At 52.3% G+C, this 13799-nt stretch overlaps 7 protein-coding genes across 7 annotated transcripts; 5 read left to right on the forward strand and 2 right to left on the reverse strand.

Moving 5' to 3' along the window:
- Positions 1–328: 328 nt before the first annotated feature.
- Positions 329–1096, reverse strand: DCS_06937 (uncharacterized protein; the record flags this gene model as incomplete). Its single annotated transcript, XM_040804224.1, has 1 exon — positions 329–1096. One exon carries the CDS (start codon positions 1094–1096, stop codon positions 329–331), a length of 768 nt encoding a protein of 255 aa, XP_040654328.1.
- Positions 1097–2344: 1248 nt separating this feature from the next.
- Positions 2345–3670, forward strand: DCS_06938 (pre-mRNA splicing factor ATP-dependent RNA helicase PRP43; the record flags this gene model as incomplete). Its single annotated transcript, XM_040804225.1, has 1 exon — positions 2345–3670. The coding sequence occupies one exon, from the start codon at positions 2345–2347 to the stop codon at positions 3668–3670; it is 1326 nt and encodes a 441-aa protein (XP_040654329.1).
- A 614-nt stretch (positions 3671–4284) lies between these two features.
- Positions 4285–5538, forward strand: DCS_06939 (pre-mRNA splicing factor ATP-dependent RNA helicase PRP43; the record flags this gene model as incomplete). Its single annotated transcript, XM_040804226.1, has 1 exon — positions 4285–5538. One exon carries the CDS (start codon positions 4285–4287, stop codon positions 5536–5538), a length of 1254 nt encoding a protein of 417 aa, XP_040654330.1.
- Positions 5539–5703: 165 nt separating this feature from the next.
- DCS_06940 (cytidine and deoxycytidylate deaminase) lies at positions 5704–6216 on the reverse strand (the record flags this gene model as incomplete). Its single annotated transcript, XM_040804227.1, has 1 exon — positions 5704–6216. One exon carries the CDS (start codon positions 6214–6216, stop codon positions 5704–5706), a length of 513 nt encoding a protein of 170 aa, XP_040654331.1.
- Positions 6217–6753: 537 nt separating this feature from the next.
- On the forward strand, positions 6754–7693 carry DCS_06941 (uncharacterized protein; the record flags this gene model as incomplete). Its single annotated transcript, XM_040804228.1, has 2 exons — positions 6754–6889; positions 6951–7693. The coding sequence occupies 2 exons, from the start codon at positions 6754–6756 to the stop codon at positions 7691–7693; spliced, it is 879 nt and encodes a 292-aa protein (XP_040654332.1).
- Positions 7694–8148: 455 nt separating this feature from the next.
- DCS_06942 (Protein stn1) lies at positions 8149–8960 on the forward strand (the record flags this gene model as incomplete). Its single annotated transcript, XM_040804229.1, has 2 exons — positions 8149–8275; positions 8356–8960. 2 exons carry the CDS (start codon positions 8149–8151, stop codon positions 8958–8960), a joined length of 732 nt encoding a protein of 243 aa, XP_040654333.1.
- A 1086-nt stretch (positions 8961–10046) lies between these two features.
- Positions 10047–12895, forward strand: DCS_06943 (glycoside hydrolase family 81 protein; the record flags this gene model as incomplete). Its single annotated transcript, XM_040804230.1, has 6 exons — positions 10047–11639; positions 11696–11840; positions 11896–12194; positions 12249–12337; positions 12401–12825; positions 12879–12895. The coding sequence occupies 6 exons, from the start codon at positions 10047–10049 to the stop codon at positions 12893–12895; spliced, it is 2568 nt and encodes an 855-aa protein (XP_040654334.1).
- Positions 12896–13799: the final 904 nt, after the last annotated feature.

Raw genomic sequence — 13799 nt, forward strand, 5'->3', positions numbered from 1 at the left:
ATCGGAGAATGTGTCAAAACAGAGGGTCTCGCACAAAGTCTAACAACGAGGCTACCATGGCAATATTGGAATATGTTTTCGTGAAAAGGAGGGGGGCACGTGACGTGATCTCGCTCCCCAGTAGGCCACGCTTCGATCGCACAGTGACCAATTCGCCGCAGCAAATGGAATTTCTTTCATGCGCCGCCAATCTCCATAGACTCAATCAACTTTCGTCCCCTGCAAAACAAGAAGCATGGAAGAGATGTTCGTGGTGATCAATGCTCTTAAGAAATGGAGGCGATCCGACTGCCAAGGATCCCTCCCTCATCACCCCTTGCTGGTGCCCTTATTCCTCCGCTCCACCTTGGCCAGGATCCTCATCCTCTGGCACTCCATCCACATACTTTTGCACCAAAGCCGCTTCGACCTGGCTGTGGACATCATCCAAGGCCGGTTGAGCCGACAGCCAGCTGGCGACGAGCACACTCCTCTGGACCCAGTTTGCATCGAAGTTCCGCGGCGTGAACCATGACGGATCCCGATACGAGTACTCGGGTACCCAGGGATAGTTGGCGATGATGTGCATGCGTAGAAGAGATGGGTACCGTCGCAGCTGCAACAGGGCCTCCTGGGTCGAGACCGCATACCACCGTAAGCTGCCGAGGGCGAAGCCGACGGACGAGAAGATGACGAATGGCAGCGTTGCCGTGCCCCATATCAAGCTCCCAGCCATGCCGGCCGAGATGCCAAATATCATGGCCGTCGACGTACCCGCAATCATGCTGCGGAACATGCTGTTCGCGATGTGCATTAGATACCCATCACCACCACCATCACCATGTCTGGCGGCCCACGCAGGACGGCACTCACACAAGTCCAGGCCCGCTGTGTGGGGGAAATGAGTCAGCCATGTGGTGCCGCGTGGTGCTACAATGTACGCATCATGAGCGCCGTGAGGACTATTCCCGTACCTCACGTTTCCCCAACCGCCTAGAATCCTCAAGATCCCATAGGGGCTCTGGCTAAGGGTGCCATACTCCGACTCCTGCGAGGGGGCGTCAGCCAATCTGCGCATGGATATTTCATCAGGAACCCGTACGTTCATAGCGGGCATCATTCGCTGCGTGCTTGAAGCGCGAATAAGTGGATGGTTGACCGAGGGAGAAGGGCTGGCAAGATTGCGCCGTCGTTCAATTCGCTATCAAGAGTACAGTGTGCATTCAGCATATTTTTACTTCTGTACACTGTACAAGACCAAAGTACAACTGCTACGTGCTCCGTATTATTACTTTGTGCTTGTAATCAAGCCACCACCACATCACCCTCCCTGCCTTGACCGAGAGTGCTCAAAGCGATCATACTAGTATTAATTACTGTCAGCTACAGGAGGTAGTCCTGTCGCTAGCTTGCTCATGTCTTACTGCAGGTGCCAGAAATGACGCTACCCTACATCTGCTGAGTAGAAGAATGTCTGGAAGTGGATCATTCCGATTATACATGTACATTTAACTTTACCTGTACATGTAATTATTACATATAATTACGGAGTTCTTATGGTAACAATCATTTGCTCGATGTAGTGGATGTTGCCTTGTATCGGCGCTCTCGTTTTTTTTCCCTACTCGTGGTGTCGCTCATTGCAGTTGACCTATTCCAGCGATTGCAATGGAGTGCTTGGCAGGCACCTTCATCTATATGCATGAATGAACAAGCCAATCACGCGATTACCATACGTAATGCTCTTGTCCATCTCGTTGTTACCAAAGAAACCCAAGACCAGTCAGACGTTCGTACAATGGAAGGGTTCGCTAATGAAGAATTCGAACTATATGCCCGAGAGCAGTTGTATTGTGTGTATATGAAGACATCGAAGCTTTAGCCAGCCGTTTCATCAACCCAATCGACCGACCCCTATGCGATGATAATTGACAACACAGTGCAGATAGAGCTACAGAGAAATAGGAATGATCTTGCTAATAACGCGACATTCGGAAGTGCTCGTGCAACTTCGACCACTGCGCTGTACCACTCCACTATGCGACAACGGGCGCGGCCATTGGAGGCAAGGGGACGAATCTACCACTCACCTTTCACTCGAATTGGAATTGAAACCATGAGCTGGAGTTTAGGAACCTCGTCCGATCAGAGCCCAAATAAGAACTCAGCCTAAGGTAGCATTTATAAAGTTTGCACCGAACATGATAAATAGGCAGCCACTGCAGAGTACAACTTCTGCCACCGAGTACGTACCCTGCGTGTACTCTTGAAGCCTGCATGCAAAGACATTCCAACTCTCCCAAACCTTCTCTTTTATCTTGCAACAAAAAAGCCCTGAACTGCTACGACCAATCACACAAGCATCATGACTCCTCAAACACCATCTAATCGACGACTGCGAGACGTCTCATCCTCTTCTGATTCCTCAGCAAATGCAGTAATGACTTCCTCGGCAGGATTCGAGTCTGCTGTTGCGGCAAACACTGACGTAAACCTTCAGAATATGCCGGATCCTATCGCCAATGATGAAGGCTCTCCAAAAGCCAGGGCTCCCCAGACCAATTTCGACTTCGACGACCTCAGTCTGCTGGATCGTATCACTGACGACGAAGCCTCTTCCGAGTCCATGGCTATGGCTCCCCGGACCAATCTCAACTTTGCCGACCTGGAGCTGAAAAGAATGCTTTCCATTCATAGCCAGGTCTCGACAACATCTAGCTATACCCACACTCAAGCACTGGGTACTGAATCGTTCAGAAAGATTGGCTTAGGTACTTTTGGCACCATTCTTGCCCAGGATGGTAAATCGGTTGTTTTGACACTGGCCAAGAGTGGCGACGATAATACCTTACGGAATGACTACAAACAGCATTTATTGATTGCTAGTAGCTTTAAGAAATACATTATTAACGAAGTTAGAATACCCAACTGCATAAACTTTATTCCCAAGAGCAATACAGAGTTCTTTCGCCAGCGTCCGAGCCTTGTTCGAGCAGCTGAAGGTACATGCCACTTTCCGACAGGCGCTTTGATCTCTGAGAGAATTCTACCCCTTCCAAAACCTATTCGACAACTTTTGATCGAGAAATACTGCAATGAAAGAATTAAAGCTGAGGCGACTAGCGCAGTTGGAAATATTAATTGCCTAATCCGGGTTTACCTAGGCTCTATGGAAGGACGAGGAGCTGGAAGGTTCTTCTTACTGCAGAACTTTAAGATGCATCTTGGTATGCTAGCTCGCATCCAACTTAATGTGGATGGCATGGCTCGTAGAATGGGTCATGCAATGGCAGTAATGCATTGGGCGGCTAAGACCGATGCCCGAGATGTTGAGTTTGTTCTTGGCAGCTCAACAGCGAAAGGCGCAGCAGTTCAAGGCGCAATTGAAGACTGCTCGCAGAGAATTACAGAACTCTGGCTCCTAGATTTTAACCAGGTAAAAAATATTACCATGGATAAAGCTGGTGTCGATCAAGCTGTTGAGGCTGCAATTACCAACGACCCACACTTTCCGAAGCCACGACGAAAGTCCTACGTTGAGAGAAGTGTGTGGAACTCGTTCGTCAAGCACTATATCAAGGTATCCGATGTTATTATCCGGGACCTATATGATGAAAGTATGGCAGAGTTACCACGGCTGTTTATTCGGGGTCTTATCAATGCAGAAGCGAACAAGCATGCTACGACATAGTTAGCCAAGGCGGTGGCTGCATTGGAAGTGTGGATGTGGTGAGGTTATCTTTGTTTTGCTGTACCTATATATTTATCTAAGGCGTGGCCTGCAGTTGTAACCTGAGAATTTCGTTCTCCAAGCCGGCAAAGTAATTGACCTCAATCCCCTCCTCGTCCAGCATTTGACGGCCATGATTTTGGCAACCCATTTGACCCATCCATAACGAGAATTTAAAAATCGTGCAGCGATAACTATAAAGACAGAACAGGAATGATCTTGCTAATGATGCGACATTCGGAAGTGACCGTACAACTTCGCCCACTGCGCTGCACTACCTCGCTATTCAATAATAAAGGCAGCCATGAGAAGGGAGAATCTGCCACTTACGGCGTGGTATGGGAGCTATGATTGGGGGATATTCTAGCCTAAATAAGTACGCACTCTAGAGTTGCTAACCAAAGTTTGCGCTGAATATTATGAATAGGCAGCCGCGACGGAGCATTACTCCTGCCTGCGAGCAACTGCGTATAAACGCCTTCCCACTTTTCCTATGCGTTCTCTTGTTTCCATCTACTTCCATCCACTCGAAACAATAAGCCAAACTGTTACGACCGATCGATCACACGGGCAAGATGACTTCCGAAACACCAACTAATCGACGACGGCTGAATGCCTCATCCTCATCCGATTCTGCCGCAGTCTCTGGCTCGCCAACCTTTGCCCCCGATGTTGCAGAAAACCTTGAGCTTCACAGTCTGCTGGATCCTATCGCTGACGGCAAAGCCTCTCCAAATGCCACAGCTCTCCAGCCCAATCTCGACTTCGCCGATAGTGAGCTGAAAAGAATGCTTTCAATTCGCAACCCGATCTCGACATTATCTACCGCCGCGGAACGCCACAACCAGGCTCAAACAATTGGTACTGAATCGTTTAAAAAGATTGGCGCAGGTGCTTATGGCACTATTCTTGCCCAAGATGGGAAATTAATTGTTTTCAAACTGGCAAAGAGTGGCGACGACGATGCCTTGCGGAATGACTACGAAAAGCATTCGTTGATTGCCCGCTACTTCAACAAGTATAGTGTTAATGAACTTGGAATCCCCGAATGCATCGACTTTATTCCCAAAAGCAATATAGAGTTCTTCAGCCAACGCCCTAGCCTTACTCAAGCTGCCGAAGCATTATGCTACTTCCCGACAGGCGCTCTGATCTCCGAAAGAATCCTACCTCTTCCACTACCTGTTCGACAACTTCTGATCGACAAGTATTGCAGCGAAAAAATTAAAGCCGAGGCACTTTGCGCAGTTGCAAATAAGGATTGCCTGATCCGGGTTTACCTAGGCTCAATGGCAGGACGAGGAATAGGAAAATTCTTCTCGCTACGGAACTTTAAAATGCATCTCGGTATGATGCATAGCATCCAACTTGACGTTGATGGGATGGCTCGCAGAATGGGCATTGCTATGGCAGTTATGCATTGGGCGGCCATGACAGATGCCCGAGATGTTGAGTTTATTCTTGGCAGCGCTACAGCAAAAACTACAATTCAAGGCTCGCCATCCTCTTATACACTTAAAGACTTGTCGCAGAGAGTTACACAACTCTGGGTCCTGGATTTTAATCAAGTGCGAAGCATTACCATGGATGCAGCTGGTGTCAATCAAGCTGTTGAGGCTGCAATCATCAACGACCCATACATTCCGAGGCCATTAAGAAATTCCAGCATCGAGAGAAGTGTGTGGAGTTCATTCGTCAAGAGCTATATCGAGGCATCCGACATGATTATTCAGGACCAGCATGATCCCGGCATGGCAGAGTTACCACGAATGTTTATTCAGGGGTTCATTGACGTGGTCAGGCAAATGAGTTTGTCACAGCATAAATAGATTGGCGAGGAGTTGGGTGCCTTGGAGGTGTGGATGTGGTGACGCTATCGTTATTTCCTTCTTGTTTTGTCCTTCGTGTAGGCTGCGATGTGGCCTGCCGTTCGATGCCATGGAAGTGTGGATGTGGTGAGGGTATCTTTATTTTCTTCTTGTTTTATCCATATACTAATCTGAGACGTGGCCTGCAGTGGCAACCTCAAGAATTTCCCTCTCCAAGCCGGCAACGTGATAGACCTCAATCCCCGCCTCCTCCAGCATTTGACGGCCATAATTTTGGCCGACAAAGGTTTCGGGCTCCACGACGCCGATGTAGACGTGCTTGATCCATGATTTCTGCCGAAGCACTCTCTCGACGCAAGGCAGCTTTCCGCTGAGACGCTTGAAGCATGGCTCCATGGTCGTGTACAGAGCATGGGGACTCATGCTGATTTCAGCAAGCCCTTCTTCGGTGGTGCATTTTTCTTCGGCGAGCTTCAATAGACAGCATTCCTCGGCGTGAGTGTTTCCAGGGCGTTCAAGGGTGAACCCCTCTGCCGTGACTTGGTAGCCTTTGTCGCCATCGAGTTTGACCAAGACTGCACCGACACGGAAGTTGCTTGACTTGGGAGGCGATTTTTGGGCCAGTTCCAGAGCCTGTTGCATAATCATCCGGTGAATCTCGCCCGTCCTAAGCTCCATGGCGGTGAGGCACGAGGAGGCGGAGATCGGAGAGGTATTGTGAGTAGTGAGGAAAAGGGGGTGAATTGCCAGCGACTCTGACACAATCAGCGGCGGAATACGAAGTGGGAGGTGGTGGCATGGAGCAGGGGGTTGACGGCAAGGCAAGGCACTCATGCTGCATGTATTAGTGGCTAGTGTACGTGTATTAGTTAGTAGAGACAGCAGAGCACAGTTAATCACCAGTACAGTACGGACCGGTAATTAAGTACTGTAATTAGTACTTACTCCGTGAAGTGAGCAGTCAGGTACAAGCACCTTCGTGAGTACGTTTAGGGAGTACTAACATTAAGTACATGTACTTGTGTGTTGTGCTCCGCCCCACCCAACCTGAATTGGAACTTGCACAGAGTACCTGTACTCCGTACTGTGCTGTATCAATTAAATTAGTGCACGCAAGCTAGACGCGTCGCACGCGATTAGGACCAAGACGAAACCATACATCACTCTACTGTACGTCGATCGATTCTGGTCTGTGCATTGCAACGATAGACAAGCATGTCGGACTACGGCGATGCCGTGGGTAATGAACCACCGGCCATTGAGCCGTACGAAATCCTTGGCCTTGACCGAGATGCCTCTCCCGACCAGATCAAGAGCGCCTACCGCAAGGCAGCCCTCAAGAACCACCCTGGTAGGCGTCTGCGCCTAGCTGACAATCATTGACGGAGACTCACGCTGACCGACCGGCGTAGACAAAGTACCGGATGATCAAAAGGCCGCTGCGCACGGCCGGTTCCAGTCGATAGCCTTTGCGTATGCCGTGCTGTCGGACCCTGCGAGGCGGAAGCGATACGATTCCACGGGCTCCACGGCCGAGTCCGTCATCGACTCGGAAGGATTTAACTGGAGCGACTATTACCGCGATCAGTTCAAAGATGCCATTTCGACAGATGCCATCGAGAAGTTTGCCGCAAAGTACAAAGGATCCGAGGAGGAAAAGGATGACGTGCTTGTCGCCTACGAGGAGTGCGAAGGAGCCATGGACGAGGTGTACGAAAGGGTCATCCTCAGCGACGTTGTACGGGACGACGAGAGATTCCGCCGCATAATAGACGAGGCCATCGAGAGCGAGGACGTGCCGGCATTCAGCGCGTACACCAAGGAGAGCAAAAAGAAGCGGGCGGCACGAGTAAAGGCGGCCATGGCCGAGGCGGACGAGGCAGAAGATTACGCCAAAGAGCTTGGCGTCCATGACAAGCTTTTCGGAGTCAAGAGGAACAAGAACTCGAAGAACTCCGAAGATGGCCTCGCTGCTCTGATCCAGAAGAGGCAGCAGGATCGATCCGCCAACTTCCTCGACAACTTGGCAGCAAAGTATGGGGCCAAGGAGCCGAGGGCGAAGAAGGGCAAACGAGGGGCGGAAACCGAACCTTCGGAGGAAGCATTCCAAGCGGCCGCATCGCGGCTGAAGGGTGCCAAGAGGTCCAAGAAATAAATGATGATACTTTGACATGGCGTAATGGGCGGGACAATGGGCCGGATCGATGGCGAACATGCTGTAGATGCACATGAATACCTGGGCGCGCATCAACTGTCTATGGGTGACGGATGCGTAATTGTCCATGGAATGATATATGACAATCACTGCACGGGGTACGGCGTATGGAGTACATGTAGGAATACCTCGTAACAACTCTTCGTCGGGACTTGGATGAAAGGAGGAGTTCGGACCAGCTGCGTGAGGATTCACGGCAGAGGCTGAGACATCGCTGCGGGGCAACTATGGGTGTCGACTGCTCAGCCTTGGCCAGCTGATAATAATGCGCTAACGACCAACATTTATTTCGCGCCAGTCCGTCGACGTCAACGAACATGTAGCAACATCAACGTCACGGTGGCCATACACTCGGGCATCGCAGGCTGGCCCGCAGCGACTGGTTCAATCATGCCATGAAGGACGAAGCCAAGGCCGAAATTTACCCCCGATACTGCTTCCACCTGTCGCCCACGGTCAACAAATGGTGTCTCTTTCGCGCATGCGAGATCCACGCCTTGGACCAGCGTCCCGGCTTTGAAGGTGAAGAATGGAATGGGCAATGGCCCATGGCAATAAGAATAAAAATAACAACGCACAACGGGCTGACATGGGGCTTCTAGGGGAGGGATTCTACTTTCACCGAAATCTGCCAATAAAATGGGTGCGCATCGTCGGCGTCGTCGTCGCCATCGACGAGTACGCGGGCCGCAGGGTCTACACCATTGACGACAGCAGCGCCGCGTGCATCGAGGCGCTGGTGTCATTGGCGGCCACGAAGGATGCCGATGGCCCATCGCTGTACCCGGACATCGACGTTGGTGCCGTCGTCGACGTCAAAGGCAGCCTCTCCACCTTCCGAAACGAGCGGCAGATCAAGATCGAGAAGATGTTTCTCGTGAGAGGTACGACGCAGGAGGTGACGCTCTGGGAAAAGAGAGGCACATTCCGCCGAGATGTCCTCGACACGCCCTGGGTTCTCAGCCTCCGGGAGGTGCGTAGATGTCGCAAGGAGGCCGAGAGATGCGAGGCGGCGGGCGAGGGCTCGAAGCGGTGGCTTGCGACAACAATGTCCGAACGTACCGCCGTCCGAACGATGAAGGCACAAATGCCACTGTCTGCAGGGGAGCCAAAGGATAAGAAACGAGGGCGCGATGCGCTTGGGGCAGTGCAAGAGTTGATTCGAGATGGAGCTGTCAAGGGCAAGTATAGCGCCCTGGGCTTGTGACGGAGAAGTTGCCTATCTGTATTGTATATGACCTCAGTTGGACCGGGGCCACTGCGACTCGCGTCGGGAGCGCACTGGACTGCCGATACCCTGTCTGCTTGATTACCACAATACCAACTGTCATCTCCTTCCTCCCTCATCCCTCCCTCGCCCCCACCCTCCACTGCTGCGTCCTTGCCGTGCAGAGCGAGAGCCTCGTGGAGCTGAGCCTGAGCATGTCCTGAGACAACCGAAAAGACGATGGCTGAGACGACGGAGATGTCTTCTGTGATAGTCGTCCTACGCTATCTGGCCGTTTGCCATCGTCAGCTGCGTCTGAAGTGCTGACTCTGCCGCCCACTGCCCCCCACCCCACCGTCAGATCTCGTGAGCACGCGACCAACTACACACATGGCCCACCGCCATTCGATATCAAGCCATGGAAGATGGACGATGCCGAAGAAAGACGGAGCTCCAGCCTCTGACCACGCGGAAGAATTTCGTGAGAGCGGGCAAGTCGCCGGCGTCACGGTGCATGCGGCTAGCGTCCTTGACGTGTGATGTGCTGCTGCTGCGTGTCCGAAGTCGAATGGACGTTCGGAAGCATCAGTCGGAAGGTTCGGTCGGTTATCGAGCGTGCCTGCCTGCTGGAGCATATATACGATTACGACGCAGCTCAAACCACGCTGGTAACATCTCCAGATTCCGCAGCTCTTTTCCTCCTTACACCTTTTTCTTTGCTCAACCTCTCGATCCGTTCCTACGTCTCCTATATCGCACTGCAGCCATCTTGCTTCCATCTGCTCCGCCAAAGCTAATCACCTAGCGTGCCATCTGAGTTGAGTCACCAAGGTTCAATCAACAAGGTACGTATCAGCCATCATCAGCCCGCTTCAAAGGGAAAATTTTAAACATGGGGGAACTCCCTCCGGCATCGCTTCGCCTGTGGCAACATGGAATCTACCATGGAATGCATAAAAGCGAGCCAATCTGCCCTTTCTTTTGCCGATTTCTCCCTCGTCCCCGATTCCAGAGCCCCAGGTTGGCCTGCCAAGCGGCCTACCACCTTCCCGGGAGCCGCCTTCGGAGCCGAGATTGTCTTCCGCCATGGGCTTCCATCACTTACCACTGCTCGTTTCACTTGTGCTAACTTGTACCGAATGCTTCATCGTTCCAGTGACATTTCTCGGAAACGCCCAGGAGAGCTCGGCCCTGGCGCTCATCTCACCCAGCACCGCTGACCAACTCCCGTCGCCTTCGGTGCTATCAAGTCTCGAACAACGCGGGCCCGCGACGGCAAACGGCCGAAATTTGAACTACATCGCCACGGGCGCTTTCGAATTCCAGGCACCCAAGGCCGGTATCGCCTCCAACTCGACGGCCGGCGATATCAAGCGGCCCACGGTCACAATTTATCGCTCCGTCAACTCCACCTTCGTATATGAAAGATACTTCCTGCTCACCTTCATCACAACGAGTATCCATAGTCCTTCTTACGCAGCAGCTATTCCATCCTCGACGCTCAATTCCACCATGGTCTCGCAGGACATCTTCGCGGAGCCTATCGATTGCAAGGCCCCGCCCTCCAGCGTTGCCGTTCGGGACGATCACCCTGTTCCGCGAAAAGGAATTCAGTCGCAGGCGCCTCTCCAGACGAACAAATTTTACTCCAACTTTTTCCTCGGGGATCAGCTCGGCCCCACCTACACCTTCCCCTACTCGGTGCAATGGGCGGGCGGCAAGGGCGTGACGGCGAGCTGGGGTCTGTCATGCTCTCACATTGAGCCTCACCAGCGTGTCTTCGGACAAGAACGACACAACGGCGCTGCGGCGTACTACCTCAATCCCGTCGGAATCCAGTCGATGGTGATGTCGGCGAAGGAGTTGGGAAACGATACCTCTCTCGCCGTCGACAGCATCACCGCGTTTTCCGCCAGGGTCAGCCTCAGCAAGGATCGTGATTCACCCCCGGCCATCTCCTTCCCCCTGGTCCAGGGGATGGCTTACATCACCGCCCAGTACGACGGCGCCACCCCAGTCCTTCGCTCAGGCGTCTTCTTCAGGACTGTGAGTCAAGTAATCCGGCAACCAAAGGAGCACGTGACCAAATTCACCTTCCACCTGGAGGATGGAACTCTGTGGCGTGTGTACGCATGGAGAACAAAGGGCGATGACCTCGACCTTGCGGTGATCAATAATGGACTCGCCGAAGCGACGAAGCCATTCCACGGCATCATTCAAGTATGCAAGGACCCTGCTACCCCGGGGTCAGAAGCCATGTTGGACGACGGGGCCGGAATATATCCCCTCACGCTCAGCTTGTCTGGCACGGCATCCGGCTCCGAGGGCACCTATTCGTTCAATTTTAGTAGGGGTGGTCACCAGTCCGGCCACCTGTACATGTATGCCTTGCCTCATCACATCGACTCCTTCGACGATGAGACCAGGGGCCAAACCCAGATGGTCCAACTTCCGACGACGACGAAGGGCATGGCCTCGCTGGTCAGGGGAGTACGGTGGACGCTGGTAGAGCCTGGAATGCCCGTCGATGTAGGTTTCGCCCCCTGGCATCCCGAGAAAGGGAGCATTGAGAAACTGTCCGACCGGGCGAAGCGCACCATACGGGCGGCTGCTGCCAAGGAAGTGTCGCAGAACATGATTGCGCAGTCGAACCTCAACTCGATGTACTTTAGCGGCAAGGTCTGTTTGAGGAGGCCTCAGCCCGGAGCAACCGTGGGCTAACGTATTGAGCATAGGCACTCGCCAAGTTCGCCACCATCATGTATGTTGTGGACCGCCTCATCGGAGACAAAACTCTGGCGGAGACTGGCCTGGGTCAGCTGAAGGCTGCCTTTGACATATTCGCGGCAAACAAGCAGGAGTTTCCGTTGGTGCGCGAAAGTAGGTGTAGGCTCGATACAGAAGCTGCCTTGAAGGGTGTCTGACAGAAATGTAGCTGCCTGGGGTGGTGTTGTTTCCTCGGCGAGCTATTCCACAGGAGATGCGGGCGTCGACTTTGGCAACACGTATTACAATGATCACCATTTCCACTACGGCTACCACATCTTGGCGGCGGCGACCATTGGCCACCTGGACCCCGACTGGGCCAAAGCGAATGCGGACTATGTCAACATGCTGGCGAGGGATGTTGCGAACCCGAGCCGCAAGGACAGCTACTTTCCCATGTGGCGCAGCTTCGACTGGTATCACGGCCACAGCTGGGCTCATGGTCTCTATGCCGCGGCGGATGGCAAGGTATAAGACTCGTGATCTCGTGCTAAGTCGAACTCTCGGGCTAACCTGCTGCAGGACCAAGAGTCGAGCTCGGAAGACATGATGCATGCGTACGCCCTCAAGATGTGGGGGCAGGTGAGTGGCAATACTGATCTCGAAGCCAGGTAAGCACGGCTGCCTAAAAGTCATCCTTTGTCCAGTCGGCACTTGACTTACGCCGGTACCAGGGGCAACCTGCAGCTCGCGATCCTCTCTCGCAGCCTGCAAAATTACTACCTGTACAAGAAGAGCAACACGGTGCAGCCGAAGCAGTTCATCGGAAACAAGGTGGCCGGAATCCTGTTTGAAAACAAGATTGACCATACGACGTACTTTGACCCGAGGATTGAGGCAATCCAGGGAATACACATGATCCCCATCCTTCCGCCGACGCCGTTCGTTCGCTGCAGGGATTTTGTCGAGGAAGAATGGGAGGCGTTCTTCAGCAACGGTCGGATAGACGATGTACGCAACGCCTGGAAGGGCATAATATATGCCAGCTACGCAACCGTTGCGCCGAGGAAAGCGTGGGAGTTTTTCACGTCGAGTACTTTTGATGCTCAATGGCTCGATGGGGGCGCGTCGTTGACCTGGTTCTTGGCCTATGCTGCAGGTAAGTGGACAAGACCAGGGCATGATGTTGGCTGCATGATTGACATGCCACAGCTCTTGGTGACATTTGATGAAGGAATTATTTTGTTGATTGAGCCGGTGGGAGATGAAATTGAGGTCTTTCGTGATGCATAGTCAGGCTGACGTTCGGGGTCTGGTGGCACATGGAACCCGTCGGGATGGCAGTTAGACCCGACTGTCTACAAGAACTACAGAGTAGAATTAAATAGTATGGCAATAGAATGAAGCTATGCAGCTATATTTGCGGGATTTCCTATTCAGCATTATGAGCCCACCCGGGCGCCGCAATAGGTCAGTCTCTCCCCACGAGCGGGTTGGCGTAAAGCTCTTCTTCAATGGCTTGGGTCGACAGACTTCCTATTAAAATTGAACAATTTTGGAACGGCTGATACTATTGGTGAAGTTGTGCGCTATGCTTGAGCTATTCGGACTACGAAGACAGATGAAGCCGGCCAACCAACCCTCGTAGCTAGCCATTTCATATAGGGTCGCGATTAATATTATCACATTATGAAAGCCATATAAAAAATTCGTCGTCGTACCAATACAGTAATATATATGGCAGGGCGCAAGTTCAGCTTTATCTTGACGCCGAAGGCAAGCAGTTGGAGTAACTGTGACCCATACGACTGCTACAACTACCGCCTCGTCATGGCCTAATTGCCTTTCCGAAGCATTGTTAAATTATTCTATGCAGGTATTGCCAGGCTATTATTGATGTTTATCAATACGACTGGCTAACGGAAATTGCAGGCGAGCTTCGTGATCTAGCTACTAGCAAGGGCAAGGACCCTCGCGCAATTGGCACCACAGCCCGGGTAATCAGCAACACTCTAGCCAGGCATCGTCTCGAATAGCTTGCCGGCTGATTGACTTCCTGATTCCAGTATGGTCGGCTTGTAAGTGTAACGGCTATGGCATAAGGGAAGCCGACTCAACATAAGAACTCTAGGC

The sequence above is a fragment of the Drechmeria coniospora genome, chromosome 03 (assembly GCF_001625195.1).
Source record: "Drechmeria coniospora strain ARSEF 6962 chromosome 03, whole genome shotgun sequence".
In the NCBI taxonomy this organism is placed as follows: domain Eukaryota; kingdom Fungi; phylum Ascomycota; class Sordariomycetes; order Hypocreales; family Ophiocordycipitaceae; genus Drechmeria; species Drechmeria coniospora.